Source organism: Thalia democratica, chromosome 6 (genome assembly GCF_965202585.1).
Source record: "Thalia democratica chromosome 6, ktThaDemo2.hap1.1, whole genome shotgun sequence".
NCBI lineage: Eukaryota > Metazoa > Chordata > Thaliacea > Salpida > Salpidae > Thalia > Thalia democratica.
In genome coordinates, this window is record NC_139170.1 from 25,885,397 (window position 1) to 25,908,909 (window position 23,513).

Here is a 23,513-nt window from a genome sequence, read left to right on the forward strand (position 1 = left end):
TGCTGTAAGAACCTAACTTACAAACAATTAAAATTTATGAAACAATTTAGTTTGAAATTGAATCATCATTAAAAATAATTAATTATAATTTTTTATTTGAATAAAATATTTTTATTTCGTTTTTTTTTAAATCAACATAAAACTTCGAAATCTTTTAAATTAGAATTACAGTAGAACGTATAAATCAATTTACTCTTTTCTCTTTTAAAAACTGTCTATAATAGATAGTCGTTATAAAACTTATCAGTAGTTATTCTTTGGTGTTTGTAATTTATCACTCACGTAACTAAGTTTGAGAACCACCGCTTTCTAAAAGTTTCAACTCAAAAATTGAATTACTATATCTCAAACTTTTTTATAACTATCCTAAAAATATGCAATCTAAGACCAGAAACTACTAATCAGATTTTTTTTTAATCTTGACTTTATATCAAACTATAATATTAGTAACTTAACACCATTCTACATGATCTTGTTTGCAAACAAATACTTAAACAAAAACATCACACAAAATGTTAACATGGTTAAAAATATTACTCAACTTGATCGTCGGCACGCTGCTCGAATATCTTCTTCTTCAGCAGGGCGATCTTAACATGCGATTCGTGCTGATCCCACTCATAGTGAGGCACCAGCACTATCCTGGCACCCTGCGCTCGCAACAGCCTCAACACGAACCTCGATTTTCCGACGGCATGCTTCGACCCAATGCAGAATCTTGATCTTGGCAGAGGAACAATAGCAATGTTGTGAACCTTATAATAACGTTACTTAAATTCTAAAATAACAACTAAATTTTATATTAGTTTTACTTTAACCTTTTTGAAAATATTTTTTTTTGTGTTTAAAGTTTTGTTATTTCTTTGACCTATACAGATAGACTAAAACTTTTACTAAGTTAATTACTTCTTAAATTTTAAAAATAAATATTAGTTAAATTTATGACAAATTGCAATTCTTGCTACTTATAAAAGTTAATTAAACTTTATTTGTCTATCTTGAATAACTATCATGCTAAAATATTCTATTAGTTTTGTTTTATTTATTTTTTTCTCAAACATTTGGTAAAAATAAAAGAAATATGGATATAGTTAAACTTGAACTATTTAGTAAGGATGATAAGCAAAATAATACATTTTAACATAAAATTATACTACTAATGGTTCTCGTAATTAAAAGATTGATTAAATTAAGAATTTCATACAGAACTATTTTCAATAAATTTCCAAACATTTTCGGAGTGGTTTAAAAATTTTATATCATTTTGGAATTTTAAACATTATTATAAGTTTGTAGCTGAACAAAACTTGTACAACGAAGTGATGAGCCAAGTGTTAAAGCTCGGAAATATTTTTTAAATAAAGTCAGCTTAATAAACTCAACCATATTACGATCTCAAAATTTATTTAGAACGTTAACTTGATTAGTTATAACTGAATACACGTTGTTTGTACACGATTTAATGTTTTGTGTCTAAAGTTAAAAATTCTTGAGTAAAATTAAGAGAAAAGGTAGTAAAAAAGGATAAAATTGTGATGATAGTCAAACATTTTCTACCAACTAACAGTCTGATGCATGTGAGGTGGGACCAGTGAAGGACTTCTCGGCACTTTCAACAGCTCACCATCTAGCTTCATGCGAAGTATGAACACTGGCATGTTTCTAACGGGTGATATTTGAACACCGAAAAACTGCGAACCAACCACGCTTGAAAGATGGTGTTCAACATCCTGTAAGAAAACACAAATTAAAATTATTTTACGGTTTTTAAGGATGAAATTTGTCCTACTAATATTTTGTAATAAAAAATTACTAAATGCTTGTTTAGTACTTAATTAAAAATTTATTTAGTTATAGAAACTATATAAAAACGATTCCTTTGACTGTTTTTCGGCTTATAATTTTTATAGCTAGTTTCAAAATACTATTATCCTATAAACATAATCTGGATTAAAAAACCTCTAGATTATATTTTTTATATAAAATATGTCTATAGATGCTTCTTTACATAACTGTATAAAAAAAGTTAAAACAAAACAGTTGTTCAAAACTAGATTATCAATAAGCTAAAATTGCATTATTTCAAACAAACTGATGCTTAAAATAATACATATGAATTAACGTTATTGTATATTAACATGTATTTAAATCTGAGAAGTATAAGTTACATGTTAAATAAAGTATTTCAACAGGTTAACATACACATGGTTGCCACAGATCAAGCTGAGAAAAATTTCCTGACTTTTTGAGACTTTTTCCTGACCTTTTACCAAAATTTTCCTGATTTTTCTAAATCAAACTCTTAATTTAAACTTATTCTAAAATACACAATCTAACACTTGAAACTATATAAAGTTTTCATTCTAATTTTAATACAAGTTAAAACAACACTCTTTTTGCTGAATTCAATCATCAAACTTCCATTACATCACTTAAACCATCTGTGTATAATTGATGTATTTGCAATAAACAGCTCTATCAGAAAAATACTTATTATATTACCTTATAAACACAGCTTGTCTATTATTATTCCAGCAAGATGTTTTCGAAATGTGGTCCAGGCCTAAATTTATCATGTATGATAATTTTGTTCGGGCCATCTGACATGACTGTGCTATTGCACTGTCAGGAAACATCTTTTTTTGTTCAGCTCCGTCAGTTTGTTACACGAATTGGCTGAGTAATTGTGCTTGACAGTGTGTAATGCCTTACTTAGGTTGTGGTTTGTGACTTACTTACCAAACCTATTGATGGGCTTACACCACTGCTCTCACAACATACCCCACTGGAGCTTGATCCAGCATTATAGAAAAGTTATTGGATTTGGTGAACTACTGGCCTTTTATTTCTAAGTCCAGCTCCATTCATAGGTACAGTGAGTGCTTTTCTTCCCATATTTGACAGTGACATAGTACATGAACACCACTTGCATTTGAACTTTTGTGTATATATCACAGTTTCACTATGGGAGTTTCCTTGCTACAGATCATCAATACTAAAAAGCTTACAAAATCTGCTTGTTCAAGTAGGGTACTTGTTGAATATGTTAATAGAAAAATTTAGCAGTTTTAAAAAGGATATTTTACTAATTTATACCAGATGAAGGCATTGGAAATTAAATAATTTTGTAAATTTCTAGGAAAATTTTGGAATTTCATTCAGACTTTAAAGGATTTTTAATTAATTTTTACCATTTGAAGGCTTTGGAAAATAATGAAACTTGTAAATTTAAACTAACAAATCTGACTTTTTATTTTATTTTATCAAATTTCCTGACTTTCCCTGACTTTTTTTCAAAACCCCCCATTTTTTCCTGATTTTTGTCTTTTACTTTAATTTTTCCTGACTTTTCCTGATTTCCTGACCATGTGGCAAGCCTGCATACAACTACTGTACGTTTTATCTATGAGTTCAAAAAATTAAAAGTTATAACTTTAGATGATAAACATATTTTACGTCTTTAAAGATTTTTTAAATTATTAACAGAATTTTTTAACAATTTTAAAACATTCTATAGGTATAACACTTTTGTAACCTTTTCAAATGCATACAACTTTAAAGGGCTGGTTTCAGTAAATAGATCTCTCGGAAGGTTTCTAGGAAGCAAATCTGGTCTTTCAATTGATACAGCCCTACATAAATCCTTCATAAAATATCTTGAAGGAGATTGACGACCAATCTACAATAATTAATTATAAAAATAACTATGCAATTAAAGCTATAAAATAACGTACAAGCAAAACCTAGAGTTTATTTTTTTAAGTACAAATATCTTATCATTACCTCTTTATGCCAAGTTAAAAATTCAAAATTTTATCCATAACTTGTCTATTTTTGCCTTAGCTACTGAAGTTTTTTAACAAAAGGGATAAAGTTAGTGATTTTAGCTGGTTTCTTATAAAAAGAAAAACTATTTTACTAAGTATCTACATTTAAAAAAGTTTTAAGCAAACATTTTATCACATTTTTAAAAAGTTGTTAGATTTGTATTGAATATTGTATAAGTTACACTTGTAGATTTTAACAAAAGAAAGTTGTAAGAGGAACAATTCACAACAACTAATCGTGTTAATTTTAAAAATATATAAAATTTAAACTTGATTTAGTTGTAGTGCTGTTTTTCTTTGACTTAATATTGCGTAGAGCTTCTTTTATATATTTTGTGTTAATCATACTATTTTTGTAGAATTAATTTCACAAAATTTAGGTGCTTAAAATTCTAAATTAAAAATGTTTGCAAAATGAGTTCTACTCTTAATGATACGATTTAAGCAAAAGAAATAAGATAATCTAAACGCAATATTATACTAAAGATAGACATTATTATAACTAAAGAAGATAAAGGGTCCAACGTAGTACTTTCCAATAATTTATTTGGTCGTTTTAGAAAAATAAAAAGTGAAATTAAATAAACTTGTCTATCATTAAGTGTTAGTTGTATAAGCTGCTGTGGATATCTTCCGAAAACAGCAAAATGAAATGCAGTCAGCAATAGTTTTCGCTTTGCATTATGAACGTGTGATGTTGTCAACGTGGGAAGTTTGCGCAGCATTTCATCATGCAATCTCTCAAAGAACCAGTCAGCATTGTCTGGCATGTAGTAGACCTGGTAAAAAAAATTGCTTAATGTCAGATAGTAAAATGTTAGCTTTAGTTTATCTAATCATCCTCACGTTTAACTGATATTTTAATTTTGAGTATTTTAAAATAAAGACTTATCTGAAGTATTCAGGTTGAAAAATATTTATATACATAACACATTTTTTAAATATCGATGTTGCATACAGGTATATTTAGATTTTTAAAATTATTATTATTATTATTATTATTAACTGATTATTTTCAATTAAAAACGTTTAAGTTACTTTTGATCTTAATGATTAACTTTATTTAGTCTTATATACTTACATATAAAAATATCAGGTTAGGTTCTTAAGTAAAATGTTTTTAAATAACCTTTAAAAAATTGAATAAATACTAATAATGCAACTAACTTCTTAATAACATCAATTTACTTGAAAAAGTATTTTAAAAATTGTTATTCAATAGGCAATCAATAACATTTTCCAATGAAAAATTGTTAAGTTAGTGTAACATTCACCAACAATAGCCTGTGATAACCATAAATGTTTATAATAATACTTTAGTTAACACATGATAAAAATTTGAACTTAAACAAAAACAATTTAAGTTGCTTAGTCAATAAACACATGTAACAAAACAAAACTCCAATAAAAACTTTATTTTAACCTGAGCTAGGGCATCTAATACATCAGACAGGGCTACAAAGTCAAGATCATGCAAGTCTCTATTTACAATAGTCACGAAAGTAGCTAGCAAGTCTTTGTTGAAGTGGTAAAACACAGTTAACCACTTGACATTTGTAGTAAACTGACTGGCGTGATCTTCAGGTAAGTAGCTATGCAATGTCGAAGAAAGTTTGTAAAGCAAATCGTGGTTACTAAGAGTGTATCCAAATTTTACAAAGTACCGCAAGATAGCTGATATATCCTGTTAATTAAGTATCATTGATTACATAAAAATAAAAATAAACATACTTAAATATAGATATATATTACTTAAAATTTTGAATTAATACGGTAAGCCAAAATCAAAGTGAGATATACATTTAAATATCTGTGTACTGTTAGTTAAATACAAATTAGTGTAGTTTTAAGTTATCTACGTAATAAAAGTTTAATGCAATTAATTATATTGAAACACGCTTTTAGAAATGTGTCAATGAATCAATGAATTAAAAAAAAATCGTATAATATAACAAACTTAAAAACAACTTAGGTAAACTTGTTTTTGAAAAATTTAATTAACTTTTGTATTTTTATTTAGCTTTTTTTACACATAACTTTTTTAACTAAAGCTTAGTTAGGAGTTTTTTTTCTTATAAATATAAAAAAACTGTAATAAAATTAAATTCAATTCGTTTTTAAAGGCACTGTTTGAAAACGTCAATGAAACGTAAGAAAAACCGTTAAAAACTTATCAAATATTTATAAGCAGATGGTATACGAAGCTTACGCTTACTTTATGCAAGATAGAAAAGTTTTTTTTTATGAAAATTTTATGCATGTAAATAAAGTTTTTAAAGACTTATTTTTTATGAAGAAGTAAAGATAAAAAATGGACAAAAATCTTAAAATAACGACTTATTTTACATTAATATTTTAATCTAAAGGTTTTTAAATGAAACTTTACTTTACATATATTTATAAAGTATCAAGAAGTAAAAATAAAAAACTAGACAAAAATCTTAAACAACTACTCAATTTACATAAATACTTTGTTATATACATTTTTAAATGAAGCTTTACTCTACATGTATTTATAAAGTATAACATATTACAGTGATTTGCAAAAAAAAAAGAAGTGAAGTTTTAAGAACAAGCATTGTTTTACAACATTATAAAACCAAAAAGTTGTTTCAAGTTTAACAGTTTTTACACTATCTAGAGTTTTTGATCTAATTTTTTTTTAACCTAAATTTTTACATACAATATTGTAAAATATTTAAGCTAAAACGCTTTGCAAAAACAAATTTTTATTTTAGTTAACTTAATAAATATAAGTTTTGATAGAGTTAAATATACTAAAATAAATTTTAGTACTTACAACTATTTTCAAACTTGGATTTGAGCATTAATTTATTTAAACAAAACAAAAGTATCAACAAAACTGGTATACTATAGTTTATTTATCATACCTTAAGCACTTTGTTTCAAAAGAAATAGCTTGGCTTAGAAGTGCAATATAAATAATAGATTACTTTATTGATCACAAATAAGTTAAATACGTCATGTACAACTAGCAGAACTTTATTTAGAACTTTTCTTTAAGGTTTTAAAATTTTTTTAAAGCCAACTCAACTAAATATATTAATAATATTTCAAATCAAAAGTTATACTAGTTACAACTAAACTAAAGGTGTAGAAATAGGTAATTACTAGTACAAACTCAAAGTAAATTTAAAAAATTCATTAAAATTCTAAACACTTTATTCCATAAAACTAAAACTAATTAAATAGTTAGAAACCATTAGTTTGTTTTTTATAACTTTTTTTTACCATTTAAATTGCAACAGCAAAAATTAATACTGGTTATAAGTAAAAATAAATCTTAAAAAAGACGATACGTTTTATTTTGTTATTAAGGTTAGGATTGTTTCAATTTAATTTGAAGTATACACTTATATAACTATTTGTCTTAATTAAAAATTTTTGCTCAATTTACTGTAAAGAGTTTATTTTATTTTAATAAAAGTGCAAACAAACTATTCTATTTATTACCAGGTTTTAGTGAAAAAAATTCCGACAAATATTAATAAAATAGTAAATCCTATTTTAGACTAATTTAGAAACTAACTATTTTATTAATATTTGACAAGGTCGAAATTTTTTCCAACTGAAACCTGGTAATAGCTAGATTTTTTTAACTTTAATTTTTATCATTTATAAACTTATAAATGAAAATTGAACATAAAAGTTTATAAAATAACTTCATCAATAATAACCTTCATAGTTTTAAGAACAAAACATTAATTTTTACCTTACTTTTCATCTGCTTACTGCTTAAGCTTACAATAGTTTTCTTTTTGTATATCTAACTACAGCTAACCTCTTTTTATCAGTTAAGTCACGTTTTTTTAATAAATTATGTTGAATCAAACTACGGTAAAAAACATTTAAACATATTCTTTTTGCTCAATAACTCACTTGTGGCTGGATCGGAATACTTCCGTGTACAATTGCATCACTTGCTTGCTGAAGCAGTGGTTTAAGCGGAGCGTGCTCCATTCTGAAAAATGCATCTAGCATATGAGCTGACATCGACCTACCGTCTGGGTACAAGCCAGTAAACTCGTGAGACAGACTAACTACCTGCTGTTCACACTGTCGTTTCACTGAGTTGTTGAAGTATCTGGAAAAATATTAAAAATACTCAGTAAGCTAGCAATATGTATTACCGAAATGATTAAGCTATAAATATGCATTTAAAAATTGTTGTTTGTCACAAAATAAGACATTCAGTTACTTATCAATTTATTAGTAGTGTGGCTTTTCCAATTGGTACCATTAAACCAGGTATGTGCAACTAAATCAACTAGGAGTCTCACGTAATCCAAATAAAATGTTTGTTGTCAACATATCTCTTATAACAAAGTAAATTCAAATAGCTTTAATTATATTTATTCATCATATTTTTAAATAATTTTTTGCCCAATTTTTGTCAATTCAACATTTAAAACCACCTCTAGAGCATCCTCTATATCATTTAAACTATTATACTTTAGTTAACACTTATAAATGCTGCCTTAAATACTATCAGACAAACTGAGATAACTCTTATAAAATGAATTTACTTTGCATTTTAACAGTCTAATGAATTTATAAGGAAATTTGGTGATTTAAATCTCAATTTTACATTGAAAACCTTATAATTTTTAAGTATTATTTTTTTAATGCTTAATATTTTAGAGTTGATCTTTTCCTTTATGTTTTAGGCTATCAAAGACAAGCGCTTTTAAGTAAATAAGTTTTTAATACTTTTTTAGACTATAAAGTTCAAAGTTAAAAATTTTAGTTGGTTTAGTATTTCAGAGAGCAAACAAAAAAAAAAGTAACTTAAAAAAAATATCACCTTCTTCTATAAACAGTATGACCTTATATTGCGTTCTAACTATTCTAATGTATTTTTAAAGGTTTATTGTTAAATTTAAAAGTTTAATTTTTTATTCAAACACATAAAATTTTTCAAAACTTTCAGTCAGTAGTTTAAAAGTAGGAGTTATGTTGTAAACAAACTTGTAAACTTTTAAAAAACTTGCAGCAAAAAATATATTTCTTATACAGAAAACTTTTAAGTAACTTACACATTGTGTAAGTACTCACTTAGCAATGTTAGCTTTTGTAAAATGAAAAAGTTCTTCGATCCTGTTTTCAAAAATAATAGTTGTGGAGACTACTTTGATTTTTTTTTCTTGCTAATACAAAAATCATTCCTTGTTTTTACGTAATATACAGCCTTAACTTTCATCTATTGATATAAAACAGTATAAAGGTTGTTTAAAATGTTTAAGACACTTTTATAGCTAAGCAAGCTGTATGAAAACCTAGTAAAAATCTAACTTTGATGAATTAGGTTTTTTTTTAATTTTCAAGGAGTGTATGGTGAGACACAAATATCAACAGTTTTATTGCATTTGTCCGTTTTTAAAACATAAATTGTAATACATTATATTTGTTTTCATTTTAACTGTTTAGCCTAGGGGTTGGAAATGTACCGAAAATAACATGTGCGAATCAAATAAAATAGAGCTTTTTTATAATAACTTTCTTGAAAACTTTTCTTAAACTATTTTTTAGTACTTAGAAGTGTGTAATTAAATAAATAGTTCTAAATAATATTGCTATTAAAGAATTTTTAAATTGTTATACTACTATTTTTAAGATTACGGGGACAGCTAAAACAATTTTTGACAAGTCTCAACCGTGAAAGACTTTATGTGGGAAAAATGGCCTGTTGACGGAAAAAATTTCTGACCACTAGCTTAGTCTGTTTTGAAGTACAATTTGCAAAATATTGTTTTTGTATTTAAAAGAAAAATAAAACACAATGAAACTGATGGTTCAGTTAATTTTTTATCTGAGATTAAGAAAGAACAATTTTCAAGTTATCTGGTATTGCAAGCTAGTACAAGATAGTATATTTATAACTGCATTTTGCAATTTAGTCAGGAAAGTTTTAAGATAGTGCATCATCAACAGAACAAAAATTGCTTAAAATAACTAACATTATTAGTAGTGACTTATCTGTCTTAAAAACTATAATTTAGTATTTTTAAAATGGTTATATACTTTTTTAGTATTATTTATAACTAACATAACATAAATTACTGATACTCTGTTTTATCTTAAAAATAAATAAATTCAAACTTTTGTTAATGTGTATAAACTATACTGGTTTCAGCTGACTTTTTCAAAGATCAAGGTTCTAAAATGGTAAATAATGAAAGAAGTTAATTAACCTTCCAAAACATTTCATTATGTTCAAAAGTGTGTACAAGTCTTCTATTTGATCAATATACTTGCAAGCTACAGATGCAGATATGTTGTACATGTACTCACAGTTTATCATGGGTATATTAGGAGTGTGCAAACAACTTGCTAACAATCTTAACTCTATAAAAACACAATAGATATTAATCAAATTATTTTTAAAATAAAATTATAACTAAGCAGCAATTAAAAACACTAGTCTACAAAAATATACGTTAATGTTGACTATGAACCAAAAAATCATTATTAATAACTTGTTTCGAGACTAAAACGTATAGACTTAAACGGTATTTATAGGTAACTTATACTAAGTTAATTAAGTTCTTTGTAGAAAACCTATATTTGTCTATAACCTTTTTTAATATTAAGTAAAATTGGATTATGCTAATAAGTAGAGTTTTAGTATTTTTAAAACATTTAAAATTAAAAAAAAACTTCTTGAAAAAAAAAGATATTACTTTTAAATTCGAAATAACTAACTGGATTTTTAGAAAAACTAAATAATAAAAATATGTTGATTTTAAATCAGTTGATTGGTCATAGAAAGATAAGAAAATTATTTTTTAGTCTATACATTACAATAAAAAATTTAAAAACCATCTAAATCCATGGCTTCGTACTCAACAAAGCTAAGTAAAGTCGGGATAGTCGATTGTTTCAAAGTCAACCGTAAGTACAGAAGATCACTAGCAGCTGTAAGTAGTGCAAAATTTCCTAGCTTGCTTGCATTTTCTTGTATCAAATTAACCATACTTCTAAATCTCTGGTGTGTCAAAACTTCCCCACATAGCTGTAGAAATATTTTTTTTTCAATTTAGATTATGCAAAGGTTGCAAGCAGACTGTTGGAATTTTTGCCATACCTTGTTGTAAGCTGGAGAGTTTCTTGTATGCATGTTGAGTGCATTAAGGTAAATTTGATGAATGCAAGTGATAGCAAGGAAAGGTGTTACTGGCCCAATGTACCTGTCGAGGTTAGCTAAAATTTCGCCTGGTTGCTTGCAAGTATTAATTACACTCAATAGCTGTTCTTCCGTAGATATTTGCATGAAAGCTGTAAGTTAAATATAATGATTTTTAATAGTATAAAATTTTTGATAGTTTTTATTAATTTTAAATTGCTAAAAGTAATCTAAACAAAAAATAAACTTAAAGCACTATACATACAACTTATTTTATTTTACAAATTATAACTGTATGTGGAAGAGGTTAAAGTATAATGCTAAAAGAAGTTTTGCTCTTGTTCAGTTGCTTAAAAACTTTACCTTATAAAAAACCATTATTTATTTTTAAAACATAACACTACGATAAATTATATAAAAACAAAACTTGGAAAGCTTATATGTTTAAAGTTTATAACTAAAAACGCTAACATGTTCTATTATATTCAAAAACAAAAGTGTACATAAATAAGTTCTTCTTAGTGACACATTAGGTTTAGATAAAATTTTACTCTTTTTTATTACTCATAACATAGAAATAAAACAATACGAATTTAACTTATTCAAATGTTATGAGTTATTTTTGTAGTAATCTATATTTAAAGGAAAACATATACTTAAGTTAATATAAGCTTAAATAATTAACTATTTAGTTGAAACTACTAAAATGTTTAACTTACTATAACTTATTACGATATTTCAAAAACTATCTAGAAGTTATAGTCATACTCAACATAAAATATTGTTTTTTTTTATAAAGAGAGTGTTTTTAGTGAATTTTATCAAAACTATGAATCTATACTTAAACTTCATAAGCTACTTTCAAAGATTAATTTTTAAATTGAAGTCAAAGTCTTCTAAAACAAAAACAAACTCTAAATTTTCGTTAGTATTAAGCCTATGTTAGCTATAATTAAGTATATATTAGCCATTTTAGAACTATAAACAGAACAAATAGTCTGTTAGCTCAATTTAAAATATTAAAAACTAAGACTTAAAATACTATAGTTTAAATAATCAAATAAAATTTATGTTTTAATAGATATATCTAATTAACTTTAGCTATATTTCCTTTTAACAGAATTTTAATACAGTTTTTTAAATTCTAAGGTTACAAAACAAATACTAATATTAAAATATATTTATTGTAACCAACTATAAACTTATTTTACTTAATAAATCAAAATTTATATTAATATGATATGTATTAGTTAACTTGTCACTTATTGAAATATATATACAAATTACTTCTTTAGTAAAAAAGAAATTAGCTATAAAAAAAATATTAGTAAGTCAATAAACAGGGTTGCCACTGACTTTAGAAAAAAAAATTCCAGGTTTTGAAAGTAAAAGTTTATGGGCCTATTTTTTATCTAAGTTAAATTTAAGGCTAAAAACTGTGTTACAAAGTATAACAACATAGAAAGATACTGTAAAGCTATTTTAATAAGTTTTTTAACAAACAAAAAAATCTTGATAATACAAAAAAACCTTAAATATATGATATACTTTTTGTGTCAAGTCAAAATTTTACTACTTAACATAATCGTTTAAAGTTCCAGATTTTTCTACATTTTTTAGTGATTTTTGTCCAAAATTTCTCAAAGTTCAGTTTTTTTAGCCTAAATTGTCAAATTCTAGGTTTTTCCAGGATTCTAGGTTTTGTGGCAAACCTGCATAAAATAAAAATTTCACATTTAAATTTAGAATAACATTAATAAAAAAACAAAATTTTACTTATTTGCTTAATAACTTTTAATAAAAAATCTTCACTAAGTTTAAACATACTAACTAAAGTTAATATATCAATACAACAGTCAAACACATGAACAATTTATTTTAAAATGGGTAATTTTAATTTTTGTTAAAACACAGTGATTTGTATGGTTTAATTTCAAGTAATTTAAAATGTCAGAATTCAAATTGTCATAAACTGAATTGTTTTAATTTTATTTAATGTAAATATAAGTGTCAGAAATTAAGTTGTCTAAGTTTGAATTATCATAACCAAAAATGTCAGAATTAGTCTTGTTGTAGTTTAAATTCTCATAAACAAAAATATCGAAATTTGAATAATTAGAACTTTAAATTTTGAAAAAAAAATATTAGTTATGTCAAATTAAAATAATATTAGTTTAGAATTTGAAATTTGAATAGTCATTTAAACGTTATTCTATACTTTAGTAGTTTTAGTTAGCTTTAAAAAAATCAGTTGTAGTTTAAGTAATTGGTTGCTTAAGTTTAGAAAAAAAAAACTCAAAATTTAAAAACTGTTTTTAAAAACAATTTTGATGCACATTAATCATTTCAACAATTGCTAGGTTCGTCTAAATTAAACTAATTTAAACTAAAATTATTTAGCACAGTTTCTTGTGTTTATTGATTTTATTCAAAACTAGTAAATGTTTTTTTTTCAATGAGAATAAAACATAAGTATAGGTTTTTACAAACTTAATCCATAAATTCATTATTTGTAAACCTTTTTTTAAAAGTTGATTGATATGATCCATTCCAACAGAATTGTTAGTTGCTTTAACAGACTCTGAAAAAAAAGCATTAATTTTTTTGACACAAATTAGTTTTAAATGAAACAATTCAAAAGTAGCCAATGTAAAAAAAGGAATTATCATGTCAAAATACCTCTTTTGTAAATGGATTCCGAAGTGTTTCGAGTTTTTTCGATTTCTTCAACTTGAGTTTGGCTGATCGATAGGAGTGAGTCGTCATGTTTTACAGTACTTTCTAAAAATACTTTTATGTTACAAAATAGTTTTTTTTGTTATTTATGTTTATATCAGGGTATTCGAAAAAACATATATATCATATATGTGCAGTAAATCATGTTATCAAGCTTTGAATTTTCGTAAATGCTACAGATCAAAAATACTTAAAGTCATACTTTTAAAACTTTAGACTTGCTAACCTAATTTGTTAGCAAAATAATTTTTAGCTTTTATATTGCATTTATAAAAACTAACTAAATAAAAAACTTTTACTTTGATAAATTTATTATGAATTTTCTTTAAAGTCCTTATAAAAATAAGCAATTTTTACATCTTTCATTGTAAAATCATTACTCTATAAATTTAATTATTTCATGCATGTTATCTAACACTACTACTTGTTTTATATTAACTTTATACTAATTTGTTAAACAATTATAAATTACAAAACAGAAACAGACTGCTTTCAAACTCCATTGAGTTTGGCTGTGTTGAAGTCAAACTTGAAATACCACTACTTGAAACGTCTTCATCTTCAAATAAACTACAGTTTTCTGAAACGTCAATTAAATTTGTCTTGGTTTTGTTTTCAGCAACATCAATTAATATTTCTTTATAATTTTCTTTTTCAGGTACGACATTAATCAAAGTCGTATCTTTATTGTCATTTAAACATATTTGTACTTGTTTTGAACTACTACCACAATCTTTTTCTGAAATAGTCAGGGACTTAACCATAAATAATTTCTCATCGTCTTCAAGGCTCTGACCTAATATTATTAAAAATCTAAGATAATAACAAAAATTCTACTGGTAAAATTTTATAATAATAAAAATTAAGTAGAAAAGTTCTATAAGGGCAATTTCATTGAACTATTTTTAATTTAAAAATGTTAATAAACTATTTTATAAACAAGAGATTAACTAATTAAAACTTTATTTTACTTGTTATTAAACTTATAGTTTTATTAGTTTACTAAACATGATGATTAAATTTACGCTCAAAAGTTTGTTTAAAGGATGTAATGCATGGAAAGACCTCTCTGTCACTGAAGTACACAACAATTTCTATTTGAATAGTACTAATTAGATAATATGAGTTATTGTTTAAATTCGGTTTAAAATGTCCTGAAGTTTATGGCTAAAGTAGAGCAACATATACTTATGGTATAAATAAAACAATATATTATATGTTTCTAAAGCTTTATGTTTTAAGTCTTCATCACTTATGTTTACTAATCAGGGTTGCCACTCGTTTTTTCAAAAAATTTTCCAGGATTTCCAAATTTCTTAAGTTCTAAAAGTACACATTTTTGGGTCTATTTTTACTTTAAAGTTAAGTTTAATATAAGAAACTGCGTTAAATAGTATAAAAACATTGAAAAGGTACTGTGAAACTACTTTAAGTATGTTTTTTAATGAAAACAATTTTTGATGATTACAATTTTTATTTATTTATATGACAGATTTTTTGAATTAAATTGAAATTTTACTACTGAACATGAAAAAATTGTTAAAATTCCAGGTTTTTCAAGGTTCTTTTTGCCTAAATTGTCAAATTCCAGGTTTTTCCAGGATTCCAGGTAAAGTGGCAACCCTGATTAATAGACTAGAATCTAAATTAGTGTTCATACAAAAAAAATTGATAACATAATGTAATAGTTTATCAATCTTTTAGCCTAGTTTCAAAACACTGCACTAAATAATATTCAGTTGCTTTTCAAGATAATTTAATAATTCATTTAACTAAAGACTGTTTATTTCAACATGTTCAATAAATAACCAATGTCTTTAATCATTTATAAAGTCATCATAAAAACCGAAAAAATAACAAACTTTTGTATAGGTTAAACTGAATATACTTTTAAAGAAAAATACTAAAACCGAAGACATCATTCACTACCAAAAACAAAAGACACCTAAGCAGACTTATCTTATTAATTATTGAAAAGTCAGATTTATAAATTATAGCACAAAATAGGTCATAATAAACAAAACAAAAACAAAATTTATCTCAAAAAACTGCTGCAAATTATGCACGTTGGAAAAAATAGAGCTTCGAAGTCGACAAATCTAAAGCTCTAAATAAAAAAACAAAAAATAAAACCTATGCATACACTACCAACTATTTTCTTTTTGTACAGAAAGCATTAACATTTAGATCAAAACCATACAGTAAATACAATTTTTATTTTTATTCTGTTAAACTTTAAATTAAAACCTTATCAAGTTTTTTGTTAGATTTTTCTTTAAGATTTTTACCATGTTTTTTCTAAAATTAATTTCAACTTAAACAAATTTTTTCAGCATTTACCAAATAAAAAGTATTTATTTAAATTGATTTATAACAGGGGTCGGCAGCATTTTGTAACTGACCGGCCAATTTTTATAGGAAAAATGGCTCGCCAGCTGCACTTTTTAGAATAAAATTTTCAAGGGCCGTAATTATTTTAAAATAATCATAGTAATTAGTAGAAAATACAATTTTAAACCGTAATATTACAAAATAAGCAGTAAAACAGCATTATTTAAGAGTAACTATTTAATTAAGAGCCTAGCTGTGTTTTTTTTTTATTGAAAATCTTTTTTTTATTTTTTTTAAAAAGTGTGTTTTTAGCTAAAAAGTACCTTGCGGGCCGCAGTTTGCCGATCCATGATTTATAATGTTATCTCAAAAAGCTACGAAATAAAGTTTTGTGTAGTTTTTTTAAATGTTAATTTTTATTTAGTAAATAATAAACATAGTCTGATGTAGATTTAAATCTGAAACAAATTTAACCTGTTGTTTTGTTTATACCCTAATTATAATACTAATTATGAAATAAGATAAAAACAATATTCTACCATAAAGGGATTCAAGTATTTTTAGATAGTAAAAAGTTTATTAAGTAAACAACTTATTATTAGACATATATGTTTTAGATATTGATAGAATATTTCTACAAACAACTTTTAGCTTAAGTCCTCAAGCTATCACTTCATGTTCCTCCAAAATATACACTTTTAATTATTAAAAAAAAAAGTAAATAAACGGCATTTTTTTACAACTTTTCAGCCATAGGCAATGTAAACTGTTGTTTTGGTTAAACTGCAGCAACTTATAAATAAATTTTTAAAAGTAAGAAAAGTACTACTTTTCACATTTTTTTTTTTATTAAATTTCTTTAAGCGTTAACTTTATAAGGTTTCTAATGTTAAAACTTTTCTAAAAGCTATTTGACACCTAAGATGAAACTCTTCAAAACAATATCACATATACTATAAAATCAGCTAAAATTTATTTTAAGCTTCAATTTTTTAAAGGAATTTAATTAACTATAAACATTTATTTTGTAAAGAAACAAGTAGATAGTTAAACCAAACTGTTTAAACTGTAAAACTACCTATGAAAATTTTCAACTCAAAAATGTATTTTTTTAATAAAGTTTTTATTTAGGTTTAAAAAATAGTGATTAAACTTATATAAATAGATAAATTTACTATTTAAAAAATTTATAAATTGAAAAATAAAACTAATTCATTGTCTATAATATCGAAACAATTGATTTCAATTATTTTACTATAATTTGATAAAAAATTAAAGTGTAAGACTAAACTAAAAGTGTTTTTTTTTCAAAATAATTGTGTATTATTATACTACAATTTGTTAGAAAAAAGTTCAACATATTAACGCTAATAATGTTTCTCTGTAATATAAACAGTACAGTTTTGCAGAGTGTTCATCAAATCGTCAGTTTTAATAAGCAGAGTAATTTTTAAATTTTAGTTGTCATTTTCTAAATAGCTGGTTTCGTTTAGATTTTTATTTAGGAAAATCATAAATAACTTCAATTTTATACATTTGTGTACTATTTATGCAGTTGAAAGGTTTTTAAAATGTACAATTTTTTTCACTTAGGTAAAATTCACTTTTAAGTTTTATTGATGTTTTGTTTAAGTAGTATAACTATATTGGATATAATCAAACATTTTCAGTTACACAAATCACTTAACAAATGTTTACAGTTGTAAAAATATAGTAATAGGTGTTATTAATTGTACAAATTAAAAAAAAAAACATTGATAAAATTTCAATAAAAACTACTGTTACAGAAATCAAAACTTAAAGTAAAGTAACTATAAAAAAATTATATATCATTAAAATAAATTAACTTGAAAAATTTATTATTAGAAAATAACTACCAAAAAGTTTAAACTTTATTTACTTTATATAAAAATGTTATATTATCAGTTTTAAAAAAAGTATTACAATAAAAATCATTTTAAGTCATAACTTCTATTTAAAATGTACGTACTTATGTCACAGACATAATTTTTTGTTAAATATAAAACATATTATCACAATAAGATTTTAATAGTTTTTATCTGTATAGTTCATTAGTAGTGGTAACTAACAGACAATATTTTGAGGCTGGTTTTTATTAACATCTACATCCCCAGACCTAGAACATAAAGGTTCATTTTCATCACCTATAAAGTATATTTTATACTATATAATTTTATGTAATTAGTTAGTAAAACTTTTGTTAAATAAAAATTAAATTTATGATACAAAACACAACTAGTTGTTTTTACCATCAAGATCATTGTTTGTAAATGTTGCATAGCTTGATGATGCTCTTGGGTTTAATAACGGGTCAATTCTTGCATGACAACAAAACAACTGTTTTGAAAATTATATAAATCAAAGACATGTATATAATCAATATATTCTATAATAAATTTTTAAAGAATAAAAAATAAGAATTCTTAGCTTTCAATAATTTTAAGTTTTAGTACTAACCGATCCAAAAACTTTCCAATTCTTTGCACTTTCAGTAAAAGAAACTCCTGAGGATTTAAACAGATTGTACATCACGTTTCTTTCTGCCAAAGTCACACAATTAGTTTTTTACCACAAATCCTTCAACTTGGTTTTTACATAAGGTATTTTAATAAAACTAAGTTTAATTTTTATAACAAAATTGTATCCTCTCTAAACATATTTGATTAAAATAGAATACTAATACTAAAATAGATTAACTTTTGTTTTAATCTTATTTATAAAAGGTTTTTACATATTTTATAAATAACTAAGAGATACATGCATGTGTTTAAAACTTGAACACTAGCTTACTCATGCTTTGACTTGATGCTTTATATATGTTTAAAAATATTGTAAAATAAATTTTGAACACACCGTGTGTTACCAATCTGAACTTAAAGATTATTAACTTAAAATACTTAGACTGACCATTAGGGTGCATCTGTTTCCCCGACCTTGGAATTTTGTTTAGTAAATTTTTTTGACGTTGGGAAATCACATTAGTAGACAGCACAAAAAAAATTAGCTTCCTAGCTTTAAGCCTGCTGGATTAAATTAATTTTAAAAATTTTGGTTGACAAAATATATTGGTATACTTAAAAAGGTGTTAAAAGACTATTTACAATAAGTTACACAAGACACACACTTTCCAAAACACTAAATATATTTCAAGCAATTCACTTCAGTACAATACAATGCTAAAAAATAATAATATTTTACACTTTTATATAATAACCAAGTAATCAAGTAATCATAAAGTAATCAAGATAAAAGACAAAAGCAATTAGTAAAAGTTAAAACCAGATAAGTCCATTTTCGTTATAATTGATCAACAGTAAAACTAAACATTTTATGAGAAAATTACCTGAAAAGGTTAGTAAATGTTCCTTGCTGTATTTAGAAAATTCTGTGTAAACAAAATTTATTTTAAAAAATTATTAAAAAAATTAAAAATAAAACTGATTTTTTTTTTGTTATTTTTGCATAAATTTTTTATTTTTATTTCTTAAACTTTGTTTATACAGAATTTTCTAAATATGACAAGGAACATTTCCTAACTGTTTCAGGTAATTATCTCAAAAAACGTAGGAGAAAATAAATTTTTAGTGAAATAGTCTTTTTTCCCCTTTTTAAATATACTGATATAAAGCAAAATTTTCAAAAGTAATTTGCTCCAGCAGGCTTAAAACTAGAAGCCTTTTTTTTGTGCTGTCTATTTATGTGATTTCCCAAGGGCAAAAAAATTTACTAAGCAAAATTCCAAAATTTTCATTTTTGAGAGGCAACAGATGCATCCTACTGAGTGTGTATTTTTTTTAATATCAGATAAAGTTCTAAAATATCTATAGTTTTGATTAAAAAATTGTAAAATTAAACCTAGTATTTAAATTTAAATTCACGAAAATATCAAAATTCCATTTACCATAAGACCTAAATTTTATTTTAGTTTTATGACTTAAAATACATTGTCAAGTTAAAGTTTTAATTATTTATCAGTATTTCGACCATTAAACTAACTATTAACAGTGTGTAGCCTTCAATTCAAATTTCACCAAGCACAACCAATTACCTTTTATTTATTTCTTATTAGATTTATTTGCTGTACTTTTATTTGCTAAGACTACATTAATGCAATCTGTTTTTAGTTAAGTATTTATAATTTTACTTAAAATAAAAAAATATATAAAATAAATTTAATTTAAAAAAACTAACTGTACATTTATAATTTTATCTTGAATAGCTTTTTGTTCTTAAAATAATTAAAATAGTTAAAATTAATTTGAAACAGAATAAAAACAAAAACAATACAAAATGTTTCATCCGCTTAACCCTCATTAGAATCTAATAAATTCTCCTAGTGATTTTATAATGGTTAACTAGAACAAAGTTAAGGCTACACACTTATCTTTACTTTACAAATAATATACTTTTAGCTAATACACACCAATTCAACGACATTTAATTAATCAATAACTTATCAACAACCAGACAATTTAAACATTTATGAAAAAATAATCTTATTGCTAATTTAATACCTTTGCTTAAGGTTCTTATAATTTTAAAATAAAAATACGTTTAAATTTTATATCTATCTATGAATGTTTTCTTAAATTTTCAGTTTTTTTTTTCAAATAATCAAGAAGTGCCTCCATGAAATTTTTGGTAATTCCCTATGACGATGTTGCACCAGTATCAAAGTGAAAATATGTTATATTTGATGTCTTTTTTAAACATATTTTGCGGCTAAAAAATTTTATTTTATAAATATGTAAATAAAATTTAACTTACTTAACATAAATTAAAAAAATTAAATATTTTATTGCTTTTATTTGACTATATAAAGCAATTATATCTATACAACAATTTATATTGATTACAAAATTGTAAAATAAAGTTCATTAAATAATTTATTAAATCATAATTAAATTTATTTGCGCAACATAATCCTAATTACCAAATATTGTTTAATTGTTTTTAATGGTGCACAATGTGTTTTTGTGATAATTGCTACATTTAAAACAACTTTTAGCTAAAAATCTAAGGTTCAATATTTTGGGTCCCATACATCTTGCATTGTGATGAATTTCAAAAAATCCAAAAGGTACTAGCATAAGAGTTTTTTTTTAATTTTTTAAATCCTCTAAAATTTTGCATTTGGTGATTTTGTTATATTTGCCATAAAAAAATAGCTCAAAGCTTATCATTTTTATAAGCACCCTATCCCAATAATCTAAATTATAAGCATTCTTATTTTCATTTCTTTATTTGTTACTATAGACTGCTTTTGTTCAACACACTATTATTTATTTTGAAATAGTAATAGTATTATGCAAAATGTTTAAAATTTGATTAGCAGGTTTAAAGTTTGAACAGTTCAACTTTATTACGCAAAAAGTTGTAGCTGCTCTTTATCTTTAAAAACTAGATATTATTATTAGATAAAATTAAACTCAAAAATAGTATAACAATCTAATCTCTTGAATTAGCATTCCAGAGTAGTGGTTTTTGAAGTTTGATGCATGAACATGAAAGTTTTTTAAATTGTTTTGAAAATAGTTTTATGACTGGGAGTGCCCCAAAACCAGTCTAACAGTATTAAACGAATGAAAATCTGATGACAAAAAAAGATTGTTTTAGTTTAGCGGTTTTATTGTATCTAAGCGTGAATAAATTGAAAAACTTAAGTATGACTAAACTAACTATAATTTAGGTCTAAATTTTTGAGCAACGCTTAAAAAAAAAACTAGGAAAGTCATTTACTTTTACTTGGATTTACAAAATGTTTTGCTTTACTTACAATTGCATCTTTGTGAAATAGCTATTTATAAAAAAGTTATCTGTAAAATTCAAAGTTTTTTTTTTGTTTAGTTCTCGCTTTTATTTTCTAAACTTCATTTTTTGTAATTTTAAGTTTTAAATAAAAATTTCTTATCAAAAGTTAACATTTTTTTCTAAACAATACTTATGAGAAATATATAAAATAAGATCTAAAAATAAGTGTTAAAATTTAATACTAATAAATTTCATTTGTGATAATAATCAAGTTATATATTTAAATAGATATCGTGATATCGTTTAAAATTAATACCGTTTATACACATAAAGTGCGTATGAGGTTTGAAAAAAAGTGCTTAATTTTATTAACTGTTTTATTTTACAGATTGCTTAAACAGTATTTTCAAGTAATCTTTTAAATGATTTATTGTTTTTAATTCAAAAATTTGTAAAATCGTTAGTAAGTAAAAATTTTCAGGTATTAGCCAAACAAATCAACAAAATATGCTACCGTTTGTTTAAAAACATTTAAGCTTTTATCTGTACTCTGTATTTAAACAAATCTGTGTTTAAATTAGGTATAAAGTGTATTTCTCTATTCAAAACCTCAATTACACATTTTAAATATTATTTATTTTAAATTGTTTCAAAAGTTTATCTCTTAACTTTTAAAAGTTTATTTTGCTTGCTTTTATTTGAAATAAACTTTCATTATACCATATTTATTAAAACCCTTTCTAGATAAAGCTTAAGTTTTTTTTTAACTATTAACAAATAAACAGTTTTAAGATAGTTGTGAGTTGTGATGTGACTTTAAGTATTTATCAACTTAACGCAATCAAATATATTATCATGTTATTTTTTCAAGAACCTAAATTGAAAAGAGGGTGATAAATCAGATACGAAAGCGCTTCGATTGCATATTCGATATCAAAAACTGAATAACCTTTCAATATCAAATTAGTTCAACTTTATTTTCTTTAAGTAAATTAGAAACTATATTACTTTACTAAATATTTTAATAAATAAGAAACATTAAAAATTTTTGAAAAATCAAAGAAAAACTACTTTTTTACTTAAAACAAAGATTTGTAAAATTTTATCGAAAAACTTTCGAAAAAAAGTTTTTTAAACAAAAGTTTTGTTTGAATTAACATACTAAATTCGAAAATTTATTAATTTTTTATATCAACAATTTAGTGATTAATCTTAATTTTTTTTGTCAACAACTTAGTATTTATTTTTTAGATTTGTTTTTACTTAAGAATTCCTGATACTAGTATTTAGATTATATTTAGAATTTTATTAGATTGTTATTATATTAAAAAATATAATATTAATCGTAATCTTTTTTATAAACTTTATTGAGAAAGTTATAATCAAAAAATTTTTAAAGTGTTTTCATTAAACTTAAAACTATTAACTGAAAAACTGGTTATCTAAAAAATTTTTATTGTTTTCGTTTACTAATTTCGTTAATTTACTTGAAATTAGGTAAACACAAAATAATCCTTCATAAAAATTTTTTGTACGATATTTCTGTTCTTATATAAATACATTCAAGAGAAAAATTTCCAGAAATATAAATTTCCAGCTCTGAGCATTTAATAAAGGATTGTTTGTTCATCATGCTCTAATAGTTTTATACAGTACAGAGAAAATACTTTCTCATCATTCAAAAATACTGCAAGCTTGTTATT

General features: G+C 24.2%; 1 protein-coding gene across 1 annotated transcript; it reads right to left on the reverse strand.

Moving 5' to 3' along the window:
- Positions 1-270: 270 nt before the first annotated feature.
- On the reverse strand, positions 271-20,173 carry LOC145838133 (FAST kinase domain-containing protein 2, mitochondrial-like). The gene is made up of 16 exons (XM_082945679.1): positions 20,056-20,173; positions 18,517-18,599; positions 18,309-18,396; positions 18,129-18,203; positions 14,195-14,503; positions 13,651-13,752; positions 13,490-13,552; positions 10,933-11,123; positions 10,668-10,860; positions 10,040-10,193; positions 7,728-7,932; positions 5,251-5,511; positions 4,415-4,606; positions 3,536-3,679; positions 1,566-1,730; positions 271-755 (listed from the first exon to the last, which is right to left on the reverse strand). The coding sequence occupies exons 2-16, from the start codon at positions 18,586-18,588 to the stop codon at positions 534-536; spliced, it is 2,436 nt and encodes an 811-aa protein (XP_082801805.1). The 5' UTR covers positions 18,589-18,599; positions 20,056-20,173; the 3' UTR covers positions 271-533.
- Positions 20,174-23,513: the final 3,340 nt, after the last annotated feature.